The sequence below is a fragment of the Salmo salar genome, chromosome 22, assembly GCF_965601325.2.
Source record: "Salmo salar chromosome 22, fSalSal1, whole genome shotgun sequence".
Lineage (NCBI taxonomy): Eukaryota > Metazoa > Chordata > Actinopteri > Salmoniformes > Salmonidae > Salmo > Salmo salar.
This window is the reverse complement of record NC_138312.1, coordinates 54,305,001-54,328,755: the sequence shown is the minus strand read 5'-3', so window position 1 is coordinate 54,328,755 and position 23,755 is coordinate 54,305,001. Positions and strand designations below refer to the sequence as shown.

General features: G+C 41.4%; 1 protein-coding gene across 2 annotated transcripts in view; it reads left to right on the top strand.

Moving 5' to 3' along the window:
• LOC106583709 (protein phosphatase 1 regulatory subunit 1A) overlaps positions 1–23,755 on the top strand; it is a 63,868-nt gene that overhangs the window by 7,436 nt on the left and 32,677 nt on the right. For both annotated transcript variants that reach the window (XM_014168229.3, XM_014168231.3), the window contains exon 2: positions 20,869–20,929. In XM_014168229.3, the coding sequence (XP_014023704.1) occupies positions 20,869–20,929 (61 nt within the window). The remainder of the gene's footprint in view (positions 1–20,868; positions 20,930–23,755) is intronic.

Here is a 23,755-nt window from a genome sequence, read left to right as displayed (position 1 = left end):
GAGAAGCAGCATTCACTGTCCATAAAACTTTCTCTCTGGGGGAAGGAGTACTGGGGGATGGAGTCCTGGCTATTGTAGTCCTGGGGGATGGTCCTGGGGGTTGGAGTCCTGGGGGACGGAGTCCTAGGGCTGGAGTCCTGGGTGATGGAGTCCTTGGGTGGTAGAGTCCTGGGGGATGCGGTCCTGGGGGATGCAGTGGACCTCCCGCTCAGGAAGTACACTCATCCATGTACAGATATTAATGCTTTATACTTGTGTTAGACACCACAGTGTGCCAAGACAGTTGCATTCTGTACTTCATTTTGTAGATACATCTCAGATATTATGATATGCTGCTGACTAACAACTGTAATCAGTTTCAAGGAACGAAGCATTTGTTTTGGAATGTACTTCTACATGTTTCAAAACAAACGCTGAGTTCCTTGTATGACATCATAATGTGGTTCTAATTAATACTTCCCTAATCTCTTTCCCCACAGTGTTAGAATGACAGTGTATCAATTTCTGAGACATTCCCTTTCTCTTGAATTTGAGCAACCGCAATCCTTTAGATAAGAGCTTCTCTGTGCATAATAAAACCCTTCTGTCCCTAGTTAGTTAACATGAGGAATCATGGCATTTCAAGGTCATGTAACTCCATGATGTACTTGGGTAGGTTTGATTTAACATCTTGTATAAGCTGTCTAGACATATATTTGTCCTTCACTTGGTCAACACTGTTAATTCCTAGTGCTTCTGAGAGGACATTTCTGAGAGGCAGTACAGAGATAATGTTTTGGCTGTCACACACCTCATCTGTCCTAGATTTAAAAAAGGTTCTGAAAGCACATCTGTTTGAATACATGCCTGAGATTACTGTAACTGAAATAAGTCCACGCTCTAGGCCGGTTCTATTCTTAGCTACTGTAATACTGAGAGAAGTCAGCACTGTATTTCATAATCACCTTATTACTTTTAGACTAAAATGGATATATCTATATCTCCTATGACTGAAATTGCATTACAACTGCACTTCCTGGTGCCCAGCACATTATGATTCTTGTTCATTCCAGGATACAGAAAATATAGTAGTTTAATGGGTTTTTTTCTTCCTATCTGTACAGATAGGAATAAAGGTCAACAACAGTAGTAATAGTGGAGTATCTGCCAGTAGCTGTATATCCTTGTCCTCTCCTTAAGTTTGGGCTAGGCGTCCCGCTAGTGGGACAACGTTCGGTGAAACTGGAGGGCGCGCAATTCAAATAAATAATCATAAAATGATGGATATTAAACATTTAGGTTCATACAAGTGTCTTATATCGGTTGAAAGCTTAAACTCTTGTTAATCTAACTGCACTGTCCAGTTTACAGTAACCATTACAGCGAAGGCATGCCATGCGATTGTTTGAGGATGGCGCCCCACATCAAAATATTTTTCCACCGGCACAGGTTTCAAAAATTCACAAATAGCGATTACATTTTAATCGCTTACTTTTTGAAAATCTTCCTCTGATTTGTCATCCAAAGTGTTCCAGCTATAACATGTAGTGTCGTTTTGTTAGATAAAATCCTTCTTTATATCCCAAAAAGTCTGTTCCGTTGGAGCCATCAATTTGAGTAATCCACTCGTTCAACATGCAGAGAAAGGAATCCAAAAATCTAGCACTAAGCTTTGTTTCAACAAGTCAAAATATGTTTCTATTTACTCCTCAGATTCCCTAAAATGTAATCAAACTATTTTATTTCTTACGGAAAGAAGTATGTTCAATAGGAAACCAATTTTAGCAGGTGCGTCTTGTCTTCATTTCGCACCCAAACATGAATTTCCAAGACACTGTCCCTGTACTAAAACTCATATTTCTTATTCCTTTTGGAAGTTACAAGCCTGAAACCTTGAACATAGACTGCTGACACCCTGTGTACGCCACAGGAATTGCATCCTGGGAGCTAAAATTCAGAACGCTTCTATACTTTCCATTGTAAGAGCATGGTCTCTCAAAAAAAAGAAATTCCTGTTGGTTTTTCTTTGAATTTCCTCCTACCATATCAAATTTCAAATCAATATCTATTGTGTTATAGTCTCATACATTATTTTAACATTTCTACAGGGCCTGAGCAACAGGCAATTTACTTTGGGCAAGTCAGTCAGGCGGAAATTGAGAAAAAAGGAGCCACGAAGAAGTTAATAACATTGTCCTCCCGTTAGGTTATTCCATCCATCGTCCTCCTTAATGTTTTAGGTTACCAGCCACCACTGACCTACACAGACACCAGAAGGAAGGAGAGTAGTTGTAGTGGTGTATCCCTTGTCCTCTGAATTACTTCCTTCCTGATTCAGCTTCAATTGTTTCTATGAGTTTGAACAGTATCCATAACTGCATGAGATTTAATTATAGGCTAATGTACGTTTATTATACTGTACCTGCTACTAAACCAGCTCTCTGCTACTCTTCTGTTGTACAACACCACTAAGCATCATATAGAAGAAGAATTAAGACATAAGTCATGGTAGAAAAGCAGATTGAGGCAGGAAAACAACTCAGGCTGGCATTCTAAATGGAAGCATATTCCTTATACAGGCCTATACTCCTCTGGCCAAAGGAAGTTCCCTATATTGGGAATTGGATGTCTCACTGCTCAAAAGACCATGAATAATTCTGATAGTTCAAAGTTGAACAGGATTGCTGTTATAAGGACAGGTCTATATATAGATTATGTGATGGATGTGGAAAGACCCCTGTCTGTACAATACCTGTCTTGTATGTCACTAATGGCCCCGGAGGAGATGGCTGCCGTTTTATGGGCTACTAACCAATTCTGCTATTGTGTGTGTTTTTTTGTAACTTATTTTGTACATAATGTTTCTGCCACCATCTCTTATGACCGAAAAGAGCTTCTGGATATCAGGACAGCGATTACTCACCTCATACTGGACAAAGATTTTTCTTTAATGAGTCGGACGTGAAGGATTTACTTCAGACACTGGACAAGGCTCATTTGCATGAAGAAGAGACAGAGATATTGGGGATGTAGGTCAGGGTGCCTTGTGAGGATCCGACGGCGTGTCGGTAATCCGCCTATACCATCAGTCCTATAAGCCAACTTGCAATCATTGGATAATAAAATGGATGAGCTCTGATGTAATATCTTATGTTTCACAGAGTCGTGGGTGAACGACGACATGGATAACATACATCTGGCTGGGTTTTCAATGCATCAGCAAGATAGAACAGCTGCCTCCGGTAAGACAAGGGGTGGCGGTTTATGTCTATTTGTCTATAACAGCTGGTGCACGAAATCTAATATTAATGAAGTCTTGAGGTTTTGCTCATCTGAGATAGAGTATCTCATGATAAGCTGTAAACCACATTATTTACCAAAGAGTTATCATCTATATTTTTCATAGCTTTCTATTTACCACACAAACCGATGCCGGCACTAAGACCGCACTCAACGAGCTGTATAAGGCCATAAGCAATCAAGAAAACGCTCATCCAGAGGCGACGCTCCTAGTGGCCAGTGACTTTAATGCAGGGAAACTTAAATCCGCGTTACCTCATTCTACCAGCATGTTACATGTGCAACCAGAGGAAAGAAAACTCTAGACCACCTTTACTCCACACACAGAGACGCATACAAAGCTCTCCCTCCACCTCCATTTGGCAAATTTGACTCTAACTCTATTCTCCTGATTCCGCCTTACAAGCAAAAACTAAAGCAGGAAGTACCAGTGACTCGCTCAATACGGAAGTGGTCAGATGACGCAGATGCTAAGCTACAGGACTGTTTTGCTAGCACAGACTGGAATATCTTCCGGGATTCTTCTGATGCCATTGAGGAGTGCACCACATCAGTCAATGGCTTCATCAATAAGTGCATCGATGATGTCGTCTCCACAGTGATCGTATGTACATACCCCAAACAGAAGCTATGGTTTACAGGCAACATCCGCACTGAGCTAAAGGGTAGAGTTGCCGCTTTCAAGGAGCGGGACTCTAACCTGGAAGCTTATAAGAAATCCCGCTATGCCCTCCAACGAACCATCAAACAGGCAAAGCATCAATACAGGACTAAGATTGAATCTTACTACACAAGCTCGGATATGGCAGGGCTTGCAAACTATTATTGACTACAAAGGGATGCACAGCAGCGAGCTGCCCAGTGACACATGCCCACCAGACAAGCTAAATTACTTCTAAGGTCGCTTCGAGGCAAGCAACACTGAAGCATGCATGAGAGCACCAGCTTCTCCGGACGACTGTGTTATCACACGCTTTGTAGATGATGTGAGTAAGACCTTTAAACAGGTCAACATTCACAAGGCCGCAGGGCCAGACAGATTACCAGGACGTGTACTCCAAGCATGCGCTGGCCAACTGGCAAATGTCTTCAACCTGTCCCTGACCGAGCCTGTAATACCAACATGTTTCAAGCCTAAATGACTACTGACCCGTAGCACTCATGTCTGTAGGCATGAAGTGCTTTGAAAGGCTGGTCATGGCTCACATAAACACCATTATCCCAGAAACCCTAGACCCACCTCAATTTTCATACCGCCCCAACAGATCCACAGATGACGCAATCTCTATTGTACTCCACACAGCCCTTTCCCACCTGGACAAAAGGAACACCTACGTGAGAATGCTATTCATTGACTACAGCACAGCGTTCAACACCAAAGTGCCCTCAAAGCTCATCATTAAGCTAAGGACCCTGTGACTGAACACCTCCCTCTGTAGCTGGATCCTGGACTTCCTCAGTCCCATCCTGTACTCTCTGTTCACCCATGACTGCATGTCCAAGCACAACTCCAACACCATCATTAAGTTTGCTGATGACACAACAGTGGTAGGCCTGATCACCGAAACAATGAGATGTCCTATATGGAGGAGGTCAGAGACCTGGCAGTGTGGTGCCAGGATAACAACCTCTCCCTCAACATGATCAAGACAAAGGAGATGATCGTGGACTACAGGAAAAGGAGGGTCGGGCATGCCCCCATTCTCATCGACAGTGCTGTAGTGGACCTAGTTGAGAGCTTCAAGTTCCTTGGTGTCCACATCACCAACAAACTATCACGGTCCAAACACACCAAGACAGTTGTGAAGAGGGTACGATAAAAGCTATTCTCCCTCAGGAGACCGAAAAGATTTGGCATGGGTCCTCAAAACGTTCTGCAGCTGCACCATCGAGAACATCCTGACTGGTTGCATCACCGCCTGATATGGCAACTGATCGAACTCTGTCCACAAGGCACTACAGAGGGTAGTGCGTACAGCCCAGTAGATCATTGGGGCCAAGCTTCCTGCCATTTCGCACCTCTATATCAGGTGGTGTCAGAGCAAGGCCCTAAAAATTGCCAAAGACTCCAGCCACCCTAGTCATAGACTGTTCTCTCTGCTAACGGGCGGCAAGCGGTACCGGAGCGTCAAGTCTAGGTCAAAAAGGCTTCTTAACAGCTTCTACCCTCAAGCCATAAGACTCCTGAACAGCTAGTCAAATGGCTACCTGGACTATTTGTATTGACCCCCCACCTCAATTTTTACGCTGCTGCTACTCTCTGGTTATTATCTATGCATAGACACTTTACCTTTACCTATATGTACATACTACCTCAATTACCTTGACTAACCCCAGCACATTGACTCTGTACCGGTACCCCCTGTATATTGCCTCGATACTGTTATATTATTGTTGCTCTTTTAATAATTTGTTATTTTTTCGATTTTTTTCTTCCTTTTTTGTCTTTTTTTAACTTCAGTTTATTTTTGTAAATACTTTCTTAACCCAATTTTTTCTTAAAACAGCATTTTTGGTTAAGGACTTGTAAGTAAACATTTCACTGTAAGGTCTACCTACACCTGTTGTATTCAGCGCTTGTGACAAATAACGTTTTATTTGATTTGATTTGATGCAATATGGGAACAATAGATAAAAAACGTCAGGACATAGATGGATCGTCTTTTGTTATACTGGGAGCAATATTGCGTATGAATCCGAGAGAGGAGTATGGTGTTCCATGTGAATCAGCCCGTTCAATTAATTCTGTTGTTTCTCTGCTCGATCCATCAGAAGAGCTGGAATCTCTTCATATTTGACACTTCTTTTACAGAAGCAACAATAACAGAATCTATGGCTTTCTCTCTTTTCTTCTCAATTTGTGAGTTATGCAGTGTTGAATGTGAAGGAGAAGGAGCTGAAAGGAAAATGGGATGGATTAAGGCTCTGGGGGCAGTGGTGTGTGTGTGTGTGTGTGTGTGTGTGTGTGTGTGTGTGTGTGTGTGTGTGTGTGTGTGTGTGTGTGTGTGTGTGTGTGTGTGTGTGTGTGTGTGTGTGTGTGTGTGTGTGTGTGGGTGGGAGTCAATGAGAGCAGCTACGAGGGCTTGGTATGGTATTAATACAGCGTTTCCCAAACTCGGTCCTGAGGCCCCCCTAGGTGCATGTTTAGATTTTTGCACTAGCACTTCACAGCTGACTCAAATAATCAAATTTTGATGATGAGTTGATTATTTGAATCAGCTGTGTAGTGCTAGGGCAACAACCAAAATGTGCACCCCCTGGGGTTACCAGGACTAAGGTATGGTATTAAGTTATGGTATGGTATGCTTTAACTTCACTAGGGTAGGGGACACTATTTTCACCTCCGGATGAAAAGCGTGCCCGAAGTAAACTGCCTGCTACTCAGGCCCAGAAGCTAGGATATGCATAGATTTGGATAGAAAACACTCTAAAGTTTCCAAAACTGTTAAAATAACGTCTGTGAGTATAACAGAACTGATATGGCAGGCGAAAACCTGAGAAAAATCCATCCAGGAACGGGATTTCTTTTTATTTTCTAGTTTTCTATTGAATGCCATTACAGTATCCATTGACTTAGGACTCAAATTGCACTTCCTATGGCTTCCACTAGATGTCAACAGTCTTTAGAAATTGTTTCAGGCTTTTATTCTGAAAAATGAGGGAGTAAGACTACTGAATGAGTGGACCATTCAGTGTCCTAGAGGTTTTTCATGCGCACGACCGAGATCACACCTTTCTTGTTTTCCTTTTATATTGACAAAGCTTTTGTCCGGTTGAAATGTTATTGATTATTATGACTAAAAACAACCTGAGGATTGATTATAAACATTGTTTTACATGTTTCTACGAACTGAGTAAATGGGAGTCTTAAGAGTGTAACCATATGAAGATCATCAAAGGTAAATTATTAATTTTATCACTATTTCTGACTTGTATAACTCCTCTACTTGGCTGGTAACTGTTTGTAATGATTTGTCTGCTGGGCGCTGTTCTCAGATAATCGCATGGTATGCTTTCGCCGTAAAGACTTTTTGAAATCTGACACCGTGGTTGGATTAACAAGAAGTTAATCTTTAAACCGATGTATAACACTTGTATGTTTTATTAATTTTTATAATAAGTATTTCTGTTTTTGAATTTGGCGCCCTGCAATTTCACTGGATGTTGGCCAGGTGTGACGGTAGCGTCCCACACCCCCTAGAGAGGTTGGGTAGGGTATGGTAAGATACGTTATGGTATTATGGTATGGTATGATATAGTATGGTAAGATATGGTATGGTATTTTGATTTGATTTTATTTGGATCTCTTTTAGTCCCCATTTGGACTAATCTTCCAAGAGTCCTTAAATATTAAAATACAATTTATATACGAACACAATTTCACATATAACGCACTATTACAAACATACATAATATACTAACGTAATAAACCAATAAGTAATCAATCTAAAAAATATGAATTCTTCATCTACTGTAATCCCACAACATTTCTGTGTATTATATTTAAATTGTTTTAAAATAATGTTTAAATTTATATATTGAAAGGTTTCTGATTTGCTCAGTTAATTTATTCCATTTCTTTATTGCTCTAAATCGAAATGTTCTTTTGCCTATTTCTCTTTTCTGTCTGGGTAACGCATAGATGGTGGACAATCTATTCCTAGTATTTACGGAATGTCTGTCTCTTACCAACTGATTACCGTTGTGAATAGAACTTGGCCGTTTTAAATGATGTATATTATGAAATAAAATAAGCATGTTTTTTTCAATTATCTTGTCGATTGATGACCAACCAAGAACATTGCGTATGACTGCAACAGAAAAACCATATCTCCACCGTAAAACAATCCTTGCTGCTTTGTTCTGTGCAATCTGCAGCCTCCTAACTTCACTTGATGATGCATTTCCCCAGACCACAGAACAGTAGTTCACTTGACTCTCAATTAAAGCTTGTGTTATTTGCTTAAGAATTTTTCCTGGTAAATATTTAGCTATCCTTCTGATTATGCATGCTGTTTTAATAATTTTTTTACATAGATTAGTTATTTGAGATGACCATGATAAGCAGCTGTCTAGCTGCACTCCTAATAGTTTGGTTTCTGCCACTTCTTCAATTTGTACTCCTCCCATACTTAATTGTATCCCATGCTGTTTTGGCCTTTTCCTAATGGAACAGACCAACATAACTTTGGTTTTCTTGGTGTTTAAAACAAGTTTATTCTGGCAAACCCACTCCCTAATATTCTCCAAATCTCCTTGTAAAGCTTGCTGTACCTGTTGGACCGATTGTCCTGCTGCATAAATTGTAGTATCATCTGCAAATATAGTAGCTTGAGTTTCAGCTAGGGCATAGGAAAGGTCGTTGGTATAAATTAAATAAAGAAGTGGCCCAAGGCAGCTGCCCTGCGGTATTCCACAGTTTAACACATGAGGGGAAGAAAATGAACCATTGATATAGGTGGACTGTTTCCTGTCAGTTAAATATGACTGTACCCAATTCAATGCTACCTCCTTAAAACCATAATGCATTAATTTTGTCAAAATTATCTCATGATCCACTAAATCAAATGCTGCACTGAAATCTAAAAATAGTACCCCCACAAACTTGCCATTATCCATAGCATTGAGCCACTGGTCAGTCATGTCAACCAGTGCAGTGGTAGTGGAATGATTTTTGCGATAAGCATGCTGATTGGCTGTAATCAAATCATTATTTTCCATGTACTCCCATATTTGTCTACTCACAATACCCTCCAATATCTTACTGAGTGTAGGGAGTAGACTAATTGGTCGACTATTGGCAGGAGTAGCGGGTTCTTTGCAGTCTTTTGGAATAGGACAAAGTTTAGCATGCTTCCATACATTTGCAAACATCCCCTTTTCCAGTGACCAATTAAATATGTATCTCAGTGGAACTGCAATCTGGGGAGCAGCACCGCGAAGCTAAAAATTGTCCATAAGATCATAACCTGTAGATTTCCCATCAGGTAATGACTTCAAAAGGTTTAACACCTCCTCCACTGACACCGTTTGCAGACTAAAAGAGCAGATCTTGTTGCTCATAATATGATAATCAATCCATTGGACAATAGCTTGTTTGGAAGAATGTATGTTTACATTGTTGCTCAGTAAATTAATTTTCTTTGTGAAAAAATCTGCAAAATGATTGGCAATATCAACTGGTTTTGTTATTATTCTCCCGTCAACCTCCACACTAGATGGGCATGATGAGATAGATGTACCAAGTAAACCCTTAACTGTATTCCATACATTTTTAGAATCATTTTTACAATCAATAAAAGCATTGTTGAAAAATAACTTTTTTTTCCTTCGATTCAATTTAACTGCATAATTACGCAATGTTCTATAATTCTGTTCATCAATTTCTGATTTTGATTTGGCTGCTAAGACTTTTAACATATTTCTTTGAGAAAAAGCCTCACCCAGTTCATCATCAATCCATGGAGATGGACGAGCACCAACTGTACTCTTTCTTATAGGGGCATGATGGTCCATAACCTCAATGAGCAAAGCCATAAAACATTCTGTAGCGTGATTTAAATCATCCTCTAGATAAATCAGCTCCCAGGGTACAGCAGCCAAATCATTTAGAAATAGCTCATAATTAAATGTTTTAAAATTTCTCTTGACCACAATCCTAGGGGGTTTCTTTGGAACCTTGGTGTTCATGGTTATGGTCACAATATTATGGTCTGTCCAGCCCACTGGCATTGATCTGGCTTTTAAGCATTGCGATGGTATATTACAGAAAATCAGATCAATGCATGTGTCTGAACGATGACCCAACTTAATTGATGATCTAGTAGTATCATTAACCATTTGTTTCAAACCACAGTTCTCCGCATATCTCATCAATTTTGTTCTATTCAAATTAATGTGATTAAGGTATGGTATTGAGGTATTGTATTGTCATGACTGTCCTGATCAGGTCAGGGTACAGGAGACCACCCTACAGATTATCTCCCAAACCAGCAACAGAGGAGGAGAGATCTAGGGGTCTGAAGATGTGGGGGTTTTATGACCCCTCACGCCCATAATAAACCTTAGGCCACAGAGAAATTCCTTTGTCCTCACAATGGAGAACTGGCCTCAGAACATTAAACATGCAATAAAGGGACTTTGGAACAATGGTTTCCGTCAGCCACAATGGTGGTCATGACGAGAGGTGGAATATGAAAATGTATGTAACTTTTGTATTGTTATTAAAGGTTAAGAGATGACGTTATTATGAAAACATTGTACCTTTAAGAGTTTTCCCAGTATATGCCTGATGTTTATACATTGTACATTGTGTGGAAAATATCCAAATCAAAGAGAATGTTTTGGTAAAGATGAGATGTGAAGGTAGTGTCTAAAATAGGATTTTTTGTCAAATCTAGGCCTTGCCCCTTAACTTGGTCCGCCCAGAGAATTGCCCTAAAGGCGGTTACGCCCACTTCTGACCCGAGGTTATAAGACAGGAGAGTGAAGAATTAACATAGGAGACTAATTGACCCCAAGCTGCAGCGAAGGTCTAACAAAGTCAACGAACCCCAAAACGAAACACAAGGTTGAAGACAAAGAAATCTTTTTCTACACGAGCTACGGACGAGTAGCTGTGTCTAAGCGGGTGAATTCAAGCCGAACCACCCAGCCTCCACTCTCCATTGAATCGTGGTATCTACACCGTTCGAGTCCGAAGCTGTGAACTCTGAGCTACAGAGTTGTCTGTCCTCAGAAGACCCCTTTCAGATCAAGGGAGAGGGATCAGACCACTAAGCCAAGAAGGACACTGACATCGTGAGGACAACCAGAGAGTTGCGCCGGAGAAGTGCGTCATTGAGAAGCCTAAACGACCCACGCGGAGCTTCCCACCTGAGACCTCCAACACGTAATTACATCATTATATTCTGACCCATAAGAGCGGCAGTTCGGGGCAAGGCTAGGTTTAAATAAGCATGGCTGACAAATGAACCCAAATGTATATTTCTCTCGTGTACTTTCTTGGTTTCTCTCTCTTTTAAATCCCCATTTTGGGTAACACGTGCCATAATGTGTTGGCCCGTTATACTAAGTCCTAATCAATAGCTAGACTGTGTTTTGTGTATGTGTATTTTTATCATCGTTTTAGCTTGCTAGTAAATAAATAATCAACTAAGATTGGTGTGGTAAACTCATTGGTGGGACCCGGGTCCGTGCAGATTCCCGGATTATGCGACGTTCAGACATGAGACAAGAGGTTGATTAATTTAGCGACTGTTGTAAAATCGATATTCTGATATCCTTTGAGTTAATTTGGGAAATAGAAACTCAATCAAAATAATGTTCCCATGGTGCCCCAGGTTAATGAGTTAATAATTGCTTGATTCATTGCTTAATTCATTTAACCTCTTACATCTAGACGTTCCGCTAGCGGAACACCTGCTCCAATATCCAATGATAGGCGTGGCGCGAATTACAAATTCCTCAAAAATACAAAAACTTCAATTTTTCAAACATATGACTATTTCACAGCATTTTAAAGACAAGACTCTCCTTTATCTAACCACACTGTCCGATTTCAAAAAGGCTTTACAGCGAAAGCAAAACATTAGATTATGTCAGCAGAGTACCCAGCCAGAAATAATCACACACCCATTTTTCAAGCTAGCATATAATGTCACAAAAACCCAGAAGACAGCTAAATGCAGCACTAACCTTTGATGATCTTCATCAGATGACACACCTAGGACATTATGTTATACAATACATGCATGTTTTGTTCAATCAAGTTCATATTTATATCAAAAAACAGCTTTTTTACATTAGCATGTGACGTTCAGAACTAGCATACCCCCCGCAAACTTCCGTGGAATTTACTAACAATTTACTAAATTACTCACGATAAACGTTCACAAAAAGCATAACAATTATTTTAAGAATTATAGATACAGAACTCCTCTATGCACTCGATATGTCCGATTTTAAAATAGCTTTTTGGTGAAAGCACATTTTGCAATATTCTAAGTAGATAGCCCGGGCAGTATTTTCACATCCGGATAAAAAACGTACCCGATTTAATCTGGTTACTACTCCTGCCCAGTAACTAGAATATGCATATAATTATTGGCTTTGGATAGAAAACACCCTAAAGTTTCTAAAACTGTTTGAATGGTGTCTGTGAGTATAACAGAACTCCTATGGCAGGCAAAAACCTGAGACGGTTTCATGCAGGAAGTGGCCTGTCTGACAAGGTGTTGTTGTTATTGCTTCTGTGTATTGAAGAGTCAGGATCTTAGCTGTAACGTGACATTTCCTAGGGCTCCAATAGGCTCTCAGAGCCTGGGAAAAACCTGAACAATGACGAGGCAGCCTCAGGCTGAAACACATTATCGCCTTTTCCAAGTGGCCCATCAGAGGACAATGGAATTAGGCGCATGCCCGATTCGACCCCGTGCAGTATTTTCCTTCGGCTGTTTAGCTAATTGCAGATTCCCGGTCGGAATATTATCGCTTTTTTACGAGAATAATGGCATAAAAATTGATTTTAAACAGCGGTTGACATGCTTCGAAGTACGGTAATGGAATATTTCGATTTTTTTTGTCACGAAATGCGCCATGTACGCGACCGTTATTTACCATTTCGGATAGTGTCTAGAATGCACGAACAAAACGCCGCTATTCGGATATAACGATGGATTGGACCAAACCAACATTTCTTATTGAAGTAGCAGTCCTGGGAGTGCATTCTGACGAAGAACAGGAAAGGTAAGACCATTTTTGTTATAGTAAATGGGATTTTGGTGAAGGCTAAACTTGCCGGGTGTCTAAATAGCTATCCCTGTGATGCCGGGCTATCTACTTAGAATATTGCAAAATGTGCTTTCACCGAAAAGCTATTTTAAAATCGGACATATCGAGTGCATAGAGGAGTTCTGTATCTATAATTCTTAAAATAATTGTTGTGCTTTTTGTGAACGTTTATCGTGAGTAATTTAGTAAATTCACCGGCAGTGTTCGGTGGGAATGCTAGTCACATGCTAGTCACATGCTAATGTAAAAAGCTGTTTTTTGATATAAATATGAACTTGATTGAACAAAACATGCATGTATTGTATAACATAATGTCCTAGGGTTGTCATCTGATGAAGATCATCAAAGGTTAGTGCTACATTTAGCTGTGGTTTGGGTTTATGTGACATTATATGCTAGCTTGAAAAATGGGTGTCTGATTATTTCTGGCTGGGTACTCTGCTGACATAATCTAATGTTTTGCTTTCGTTGTAAAGCCTTTTTGAAATCGGACAGTGTGGTTAGATTAACGAGAGTCTTATCTTTAAAATGGTGTAAAATAGTCATATTTTTTTTAATTGAAGTAATATCATATCTAAGGTATTTGAATAACGCGCCACAGGATTCAACTGGCTGTTGAGTAGGTGGGACGCGTCCCACCTAGCCCATAGAGGTTAATAAACACAGTGAGATCTGGTCGACAGACTCGCTGGATTGCGGGGTTACGGGTATCCATGTGGTGCGTATTCCTACGCCACCCGGAGCAACTCCTACGTTTGTTAGACAATACAAAATCCCGCTCGCAGCATACGCAGCAGTACAAGAGATTATCGATTCCTTATTAGCTAAACGGATAATCAGGGAATGTAACAGTACGTACAGCGCTCCCGTGTGGCCCGTTCTGAAACCAACGGGTAAATGGCGTCTTACCATTGACTATAGACAACTCAACAAACTGGTTCCGTTGTCTCGTTGGCCAATGACACAGCTCGACCAAGAGTTGCCAAAGGTGGCAAACGCCAAGTACTTCTCCACCGTCGACGTGGCAAATGGTTTCTGGACCATGACAGTCGACCCGCGTGAACAACACAAGTTGGCTTTCTCTTTCTCGAACAAGCTCTTCACGTTCAATCGTTGCCCATTCGGGTATGCGAACTCCCCCTCAGAGTTCAACATCTTCCTGCACAAGGCGCTGCCAGACGCAGCCTCTAGGGGGACGATAATTTACGTGGACGACGTTCTCATGAGAAGTGAGACTTGGTCACATCACCTCAATGAAATGGACCACGTTCTCACCCAACTCGGGACTGCAGGGGCTAAGTTGGCCATCATGAAAGGACAATGGTGCAGGACCAAGGTAAACTACGTTGGGCTTCTGGTGGGTGCCGAGGGCATCCTGCCACAGTCTAACAGAATCCAAGCAGTCCGCAACATCAAAACACCTACAAACCTTCACGAGGTGCGCAGCTTCTTGGGAGTATGTAATTACTCCCGTCAATTCATCGAAAACTACGCCGACTTGTCAAAACCGTTGACTCACCTTCTTCAGAAAGACACCCCATTCGTTTGGGATGCCACTCACAACGAAGCGGTGGCTTCCTTGAAAAACCTGCTTTGCGAGGCACCCTGCCTGGTATACCCCAACAAAGACAAGACATTCTTTTTGGAAGTCGGTTTCTCGGAGCACTGCCTTAGCGCTGGGTTGTACCAAAAATACGACCAAGACAAACGTGTGGTTGCTTACGCGAGCAAAACACTCAACCCCGCCGAACACAAATACTCAGACTGCGAAAAAGCGCTGCTGTCGACAGTCTGGGCAATCAAACACTTCACCAGTTATGTCGGCGGACAAAAGGTGATCATAGAAACATGTCACCAGCCTGTGACTTTTCTGAAAAGCCAACGAATCCGTGAGGGTGCTGTACACAACAGCAGGATAGCGGCTTGGCTCATGACGCTGCAGAGCCATGATGTAGTAATCAACTACGCAAAAGCAAAAAACCTGCCTTTGGGCAGTGCTTTGGCGGTGTGTCAACACTGTGGTGACGATGAAACCGACTCCGGACCACCCCCGCGTGACATCGCTCCGCCATTGCCTTCGAACCATCACTATTTCGAAGAGAACGTGTGTCTCGACATGCCGATGGCATTTGTAGATGGCTGTTCTTACCGCCATCTAGACCACTTGCAAGCTGGGGTGGGATTGGTATGGCACAACGACATTCCGTGCAAACCACTTCAATTTCAGCTTGGCAACAAGACCAACCAGTTTGCAGAAGTGGCTGGCGTGCTGATCACCCTGCAAACAGCGGTAAAACACGAATTGGCAGAACTGGCGATCTGCACCGACTCAAACTACGCGAGACTCACCTTCTTATGCCACTTGCCGTTTTGGAAACAAAAGCACATGACTACTTCAAGTGGTAAAGAGGTGAAAAACAAAGAGCTCATTCTAGCTTGTGATGACCTCATCACCAAACACGACATACAGGTGTATTGGAAGAAAGTCAAGGGACACTCCAAATCACCTGGTCGTGACAAACTTGGCAACGACCATGCTGACAGCATGGCGAAATCTGGTGCAATTCACGGCACCCCTTGGGTGTTTGATGCTCGAGACGAGAAACCCACTGAGGAAGCTATGGTGTCTGCGGTAACGCGTAGCCATGTAGCACCACGGAAAACGTCTTCGCACGAACATAATGTGTTGCTAACGCATTCATTCATGAATGGCGACCTGGTCGCAATGCAACACCAAGATGAGTCCCTCGCCACTTTGATGGCATTCCTGTCGGATCCTGTCAACCACCCAGTGTCCAAACTGGCTTTGGCAGGTTCACACGACTTGCGTTCGCTGTACGCAACTAAACAGCACCTCACACTTGTAGATGACCTATTGGTGTATGTTTCAGAAACCGACACCGCTCGAAGGTGGGTGGTTCCTAAAACACAGAGGGGGATAATGATAGCTCATGCCCACGACGAGCCATGTGGAGGCCATAGGGGGGTCAAGGCTACATGTGAAACATTGCGACAGGTGGCCCACTGGCCTCACATGGAACAAGATGTGGCACGATACGTGAGGGGGTGTCTAGTTTGCTGCCAGTTTCAACCCACCAAGCCACTTCACAGAGCACCCCTGCAACGCAAGGGTGTGTCTTACCCCTGGAGCTCGATCCAGATCGACTGGGTCGGCCCAGTTGCCAGGTCGGCCAGAGGCAACAAGTACCTCCTCACAGTGACTTGCGCATTCACAAAGTGGGTGGAGTGCCTGCCGGCGACCAATGACACAGCGGAAACCACTGCCGTTCTTTTGCTAAACCACGTTTTCAGTCGTTTCGGCCTGCCAGGAGAAACCCGTGGACAGCGACAGAGGAACCCACTTTTCGGCAGCTGTAATGACCGAACTGTGGAAACTCCTGGGAGTCAAAGCTAAACTCCACATCGCGTACCACCCTAGGAGCTCGGGGAGGGGGGGGGGTAGAAAGGAGGAACCAACCAATTGTCAGAATCTTGAGGAAATATGTGGCAGCCAACCACAAAGATTGGGACCTCAAACTCCCATTGGAACTGATGGCAATCAGAGCCACACGCAATTATAAACCGTTAATCATTCGATGAGCAACAGTCGTCAAATTAACTAATACAACGTCACGACAGTATGGTAAGATATGGTATGGTATTGCAGTATGGTATGGTAAGATTTGGTATGGTGTTGAGGTATAGCATGGTAAGATTTGGTATGGTGTTGAGGTATAGCATGGTAAGATTTGGTATGGTATTGAGGTATTTTATGGTAAGAATTGGTATGGTATTGAGGTATGGTATAGTAAGATATGGTATGGTATTGAGGTATAGTATGGTAAGATATGGTATGGAATTGAGGTATGGTATGGTATTGAGGTATGGTATGGAATTGAGGTATGGTATGGAATTGAGGTATGGTATTGAGATATGGTATGGAATTAAGGTATGGTATGGTATTGAGGTATAGTATGTTAAGATATGGTATGATATTGAAGTATGGTATGTTAAGATATGGTATGGTATTGAGGTATGGTATTGAGGTATGGTATGGTATTGAGGTATGGTATGGTAAGATATGGTATTGAGATATGGTATAGTAAGATATGGTATGGTATTGAGGTATGGTATTGAGGTATTGTATGGTAAGACATGGTATGGTAGTAAGGTATGGTATGGTAAGATATGGTATGATATTAAGGTATGGTATGATATTAAGGTATGGTATTTTAAGATATGGGGTGTCAGGTAGCCTAGTCGTTAGAGCATTGGGCCAGTAACCGAAAGGTTGCTAGATCGAATCCCTGAGCTGACAAGGTAAAAATCTGTCATTCTGCCACTGAACAAGGCAGTTAACCCACTGTTCCTAGACCGTCATTGTAAATAAGAATTTGTTCTTAACTCTCTTGCCTAGTTAAATAAAGGTTAAATAAAATATATGGTATGGTATCGAGGTATGGTAATGAGGTATAGTATGATAAGATGTGATATGCGTTAAGATATAGTATGATAAGATATGGTATTGAGGTATAGTATGGTAAGATATGGTATGGTATTCAGGTATAGTATGGTAAGATATGGTATGGTATTCAGGTATGGTATGGTAAGATATGGAATGGTATTCAGGTATGGTACGGTATTGTATGGCAAGATATGGAATGGTATTGAGGTATGGTATGGTAGATATGGTATGATATTGAGGTATGGTATGGTAAGATATGATATTGAAGTATGGTAAGATATGGTATGGTATTGAGGTATGGTATGGTAATATATGGTATGGTACTGAGGTATTGTATGATATTGAGGTATGGTATGGTAATATATGGTATGGTATTGAGGTATGGTATGATACGATATGGTATGGTATTGAGGTATGGTATGGTAAGATACGGTATGGTATTGAGGTATGGTAAGATATGGTATGGTATTTGTATTTATTTATTTAACCTTTGTTTCACCAGGAAGGGCTCATTCAGACTGTCCTGGCCAAGATAGGCAGCACCAAGCCATTACACAATTACAGTCAGACAACATGAAAAACTACAAGTAATCTAGTAAAAAACGTAGAATTCATAAGAGTATAACAAAATCATAAAACAGCAAATTAAAAACATTGACATGTCAGGGAATCAGCCTCAAAATCCTTCATCAGTGATTTAAAAACACCAATCGGGACAAGTTCTTCCAGTTTAAAAGCATTTTGTAAGGCTTTCCAAGCTGATGGAGCAGAGTACATAAAAACCCATTTACCAAATTCAGTTCGAACATTTAGAACAGTTAGCAGTATAAAGTCCTGCGAAAAAAGAGAGTACCCACCACATTTCTGAACAATAAAAATGCCCAAATAAAATGGTAGTAAACCCCAAATGGTTTTGTAAATAAAAGTATACTGGTGACTGAGGTATTGTATGGTAAGATACGGTAAGGTATTAAGGTATGATATGGTATGGTATTGAGGTATGATATGATAAGATATGGTATGGTGTTGAGGTATGGTATAGTAAGAAATGGTATGGTATTGAGGTATAGCATGGTAAGATATGGTATGGTATTGAGGTATAGTATGATAAGATATGGTATGGTATTAAGATATGGTAGGGAATTGAGGTATGGTATGGTATTGAGGTATGGTATGGTATTGAGGTATGGTATGATATTGAAATATGGTATTGGTATTGAGGTATGGTATGGTATGGTAAGATATGGTATGGTATTGAGGTATTGTATAGTAAGTATGGTATAGTGTGTGCGTTTGTGTGTACCATTTGAAATGGAGGGCTGGAGGGAATCCTGAGGAGAGCGATACTGGAGTGGCTCTTCAGCTGCAAGGTGGGTGAACATGAAAAGATATTGACACAAGCAAACAAAAGAAAGAGACCTTTTAATATCCTCAACAGACAGGATATGAGGTGAGCAATGTTCCTGTAAAAGCGAAAACAACACTGACCACACAATCAACGTTGATTCAACCAGTGTTGGCCCCAGTGGGACACTTCTAACAGCAATAATAAGACATGGGTTTAATACTGCGCTTTTCAAGGACCCAAATATGCTTTCATAGTCTCTCCATCTGGTATGAAAGATAGACCGAAAGAAAGAGAGATGTTGCTTCTTAAACACAGTCTTTCTCTGGCTGTGTTTCAAAGGAAATTAATCTTCTTTCGGTCTGAATACCCAATTAGCAGTGTGTCATCAAAGAGATAACATACAGAGGTACCATTCTATGGAATTATTATGGCAAAACCTCAATCTCCCTCAATAACTTCAAGAGAAAACTGGAGGTCAGTCTGATGAACCAAACTACTCAGTAATCTCCTCCATATAGCCTTACTCTCACACACTCACATGCACAAATGTGCACACACATTTAAACAAAACATTTTTACTGATCAATTAATTTATACATTTATAATTAGTAGGTTTTGTTATCTGTTTTAACAAACCTTTTTTGTGGTGTGGTTTTCATATCAGCCCTTGGGCTTCCAACCAGACCTGCACATCGTTTAAATGTGTAGTTGTTTATTACTTGTTTTCTTTGGTGCAAAAAAAACCCATTGACAACTGAGCAGGAGTGTGTCATTCAAGGAGATAACGTTGACTAATGAGCAGTGCATCATCAAAGAGATAACATTGAATATTGAGCAGGAGTGTGTCATCAAGGAGATAACACTGACTAATATGCAGTCTGTCATCAAGAAGATTACATTGACTAGTGAGCAGTGTATTATTAAGGAGATAACATTGGCTAGTGAGCAGCAGTGTGTCATCAAGGAGATAACATTGACTAGTGAGCAGTACATCATCAAGGAGATGACATCGAATCCCATAATGAGTCCCTATTAAATAAACCATTATCGTTCACTAAGAAAGCAGAGCAAGACTCTCATTAGGTAAGCATTTTCTTCAGTAGTAACATATGCATTTCAAAGATTTTCAGAGGCTGTGTTTACACAGGCTGCCCCAATTATGATATTTTCCCACTAATTGGTCTTTTGACCCAATCGGATCAGCTCTTTTGCCAATAAAAACATCAGAATTAGGCTGCCTGTGTGAACTCAGCGTCCGTTTCTTGTTTCTGTGTGTAGACTGTTTTGCATCACAACCTTGGTTGGGTTAGGATTTTTGCAACTGTGTTGTTCTATGAATTCCATCTTGTCTTCCTTACATGTAGGCAATACTTAAATCAGAGAAAAACAGTGATAAACAGCAGGTGAAGAAGCTCTCCTAACTCTGCCTCTAAAACTATCATCGTGGTGCTGACTGTTTTTGTCACTCCAGTACAATATACACATAAATAACAGTGTGTGGGAAACTGGCTGTGAACAGAAAGCAAACTAGACTGTTTTGTAATTGCAGATTTCAGCATTTAGAAACAACACTAGGATTGGACCTCACATGTCTTTCGTCCTTACTCAGCAAGGCTGGCAGCTACAGCTCAGAACTGCTGGTGTGTGTGTCTGTGTGTGTGTGTGTGTGTCTGTGTCTGTGTGTGTGTCGGTGTGTGTGTCGGTGTGTGTGTGTCTGTGTTTGTGTGCGTGTGTGTGTCTGTGTGTGTGTCTGTGTGTGTGTCTGTGTGGGTGTCTGTGCCACTGAGGGAGTTGAGGATGAGGTCAGCTGTTTGTGTGGGGGCAATACTGTTGTTGGAGTCTTTTTTTAACCCCACAACACATCTGATTCAAGTTCTAAGCAAACACCACCACCACAAAATCTTATTGTGTTTTTCTTGGTTTCTTAATTTACTTTTTCTCGATTTCTTGAACACTGATGTCAGTTCTGTCTGCTTTTCTCCAGATCAGAAGACGTCGGCCCACCCCTGCTACTCTGGTAGCTTCCAGTGACCAGTCTTCTCCAGGTAACTAAATAGTATCTTATTCACTTTAATACATGGGCCTACTCTAGTGTCCATTTTTGTGTAGAACTGAAATGTGTCTTCTGCCCGTCGTCAGTCTACTGGTCCGCTGGCAGCGGATCAATCAATCAAACGTATTTTATAAAGCCCTTTATCATTAGCAGTCATCACAAAGTAAAAAGGACTCAGCATAAAACTCCAAAGAGCAGCAATGCAGAGGCAGACGCACGGTGAAGCAATTTATTATGTATTATAATCTAGTTAGATTATACCTCCCCTACCCTCCTATCTTTATATTATACCTCCCCTACCCTCCTACATTTATATTATATTCCCAACCCTCCTACCTTTATATTACACCTCCCCTACCTTTATATTATACCCCCCTACCCTCCCCTACCCTCCTACCTTTATATTATACCTCCCCTACCCTCCTACCTTTATATTATACCTCCCCTACCCTCCTACCTTTATATTATACCTCCCCTACCCTCCTACCTTTATATTATACCTCCCCTACCCTCCTACCTTTATATTATACCTCCCCTACCCTCCTGCCTTTATATTATACCTCCCCTACCCTCCTACCTTTATAATATACCTCCCCTACCCTCCTACCTTTATATTATATTACCTACCCTCCTACCTTTACATTATACCTCCCCTACCCTCCTACCTTTATATTATACCTCCCCTACCCTCCTACCTTTATATTATATTACCTACCCTCCTACCTTTATATTATACCTCCCCTAACCTCCTACCTTTATATTATACCTCCCCTACCCTCCTACCTTTATATTATACCTCCCCTACCCTCCTACCTTTATATTATACCTCCCCTACCCTCCTACCTTTATATTATACCTCCCCTACCCTCCTACCTTTATATTATACCTCCCCTACCCTCCTACCTTTATATATACCTTCCCTACCCTCCCCTACCCTCCTACCTTTATATTATACCTCCCCTACCCTCCTACCTTTATATTATACCTCCCCTAACCTTCTACCTTTATATTATACCTCCCCTACCCTCCTACCTTTATATTATACCTCCCCTACCCTCCTACCTTTATAATATACCTTCCCTACCCTCCCCTACCCTCCTACCTTTATATTATACCTCCCTTACCCTCCTACCTTTATATTATACCTCCCTTACCCTCCTACCTTTATATTATACCTCCCTTACCCTCCTACCTTTATATTATACCTCCCCTAACCTCCTACCTTTATCTATACTCCCTACCCTCCTACCTTTATATTATACCTCCCATACCCTCCTACCTTTATATTATACCTCCCCTACCCTCCAACCTTTATATTATACCTCCCCTACCCTCCTACCTTTATATTATACCTCCCCTACCCTCCTACCTTTATATTATACCTCCCCTACCCTCCTACCTTTATATTATACCTCCCCTAACCTCCTACCTTTATATTATACCTCCCCTACCCTCCTACCTTTATATTATACCTCCCCTACCCTCCTACCTTTATATTATACCTCCCCTACCCTCCTACCTTTATATTATACCTCCCCTACCCTCCTACCTTTATATTATACCTCCCCTACCCTCCTACCTTTATATTATACCTCCCCTACCCTCCTACCTTTATATTATACCTCCCCTAACCTCCTACCTTTATATTATACCTCCCCTACCCTCCTACCTTTATATTATACCTCCCCTACCCTCCTACCTTTATATTATACCTCCCCTACCCTCCTACCTTTATATTATACCTCCCCTAACCTCCTACCTTTATATTATACCTCCCCTACCCTCCTACCTTTATATTATACCTCCCCTACCCTCCAACCTTTATATTATACTTACCCTACCCTCCTACCTTTATATTATACCTCCCCTACCCTCCTACCTTTATATTATACCTCCCCTACCCTCCTACCTTTATATTATACCTCCCCTACCCTCCTACCTTTATATTATACCTCCCCTAACCTCCTACCTTTATATTATACCTCCCCTAACCTCCTACCTTTATATTATACCTCCCCTACCCTCCTACCTTTATATTATACCTCCCCTACCCTCCTACCTTTATATTATACCTCCCCTACCCTCCTACCTTTATATTATACCTCCCCTACCCTCCTACCTTTATATTATACCTCCCCTACCCTCCTACCTTTATATTATACCTCCCCTACCCTCCTACCTTTATATTATACCTCCCCTAACCTCCTACCTTTATATTATACCTCCCCTACCCTCCAACCTTTATATTATACCTCCCCTACCTTTATATTATACCCCCCTACCCTCCCCTACCCTCCTACCTTTATATTATACCTCCCCTAACCTCCTACCTTTATATTATACCTCCCCAACCCGCCAACCTTTATATTATACCTCCCCTACCCTCCTACCTTTATATTATACCTACCCTACCCTCCTACCTTTATATTATACCTCCCCTAACCTTCTACCTTTATAATATACCTCCCCTAACCTTCTACCTTTATTTTATACCACCCCTAACCCCCTACCTTTATATTATATTCCCTACCCTCCTACCTTTATATTATACCTCCCCTACCCCCCAACCTTTATATTATACCTCCCCTACCCTCCTACCTTTATGTTATACCTACCCTACCCTCCTACCTTTATATTATACCTCCCCTACCCTCCTACCTTTACATTATACCTCCCCTAACCTCCTACCTTTATATTATATTACCTACCCTCCTACCTTTATAATATACCTTCCCTACCCTCCTACCTTTATATTTTACCTCCCCGACCCTCCTACCTTTATATTATACCTCCCCTACCCTCCTGCCTTTATATTATA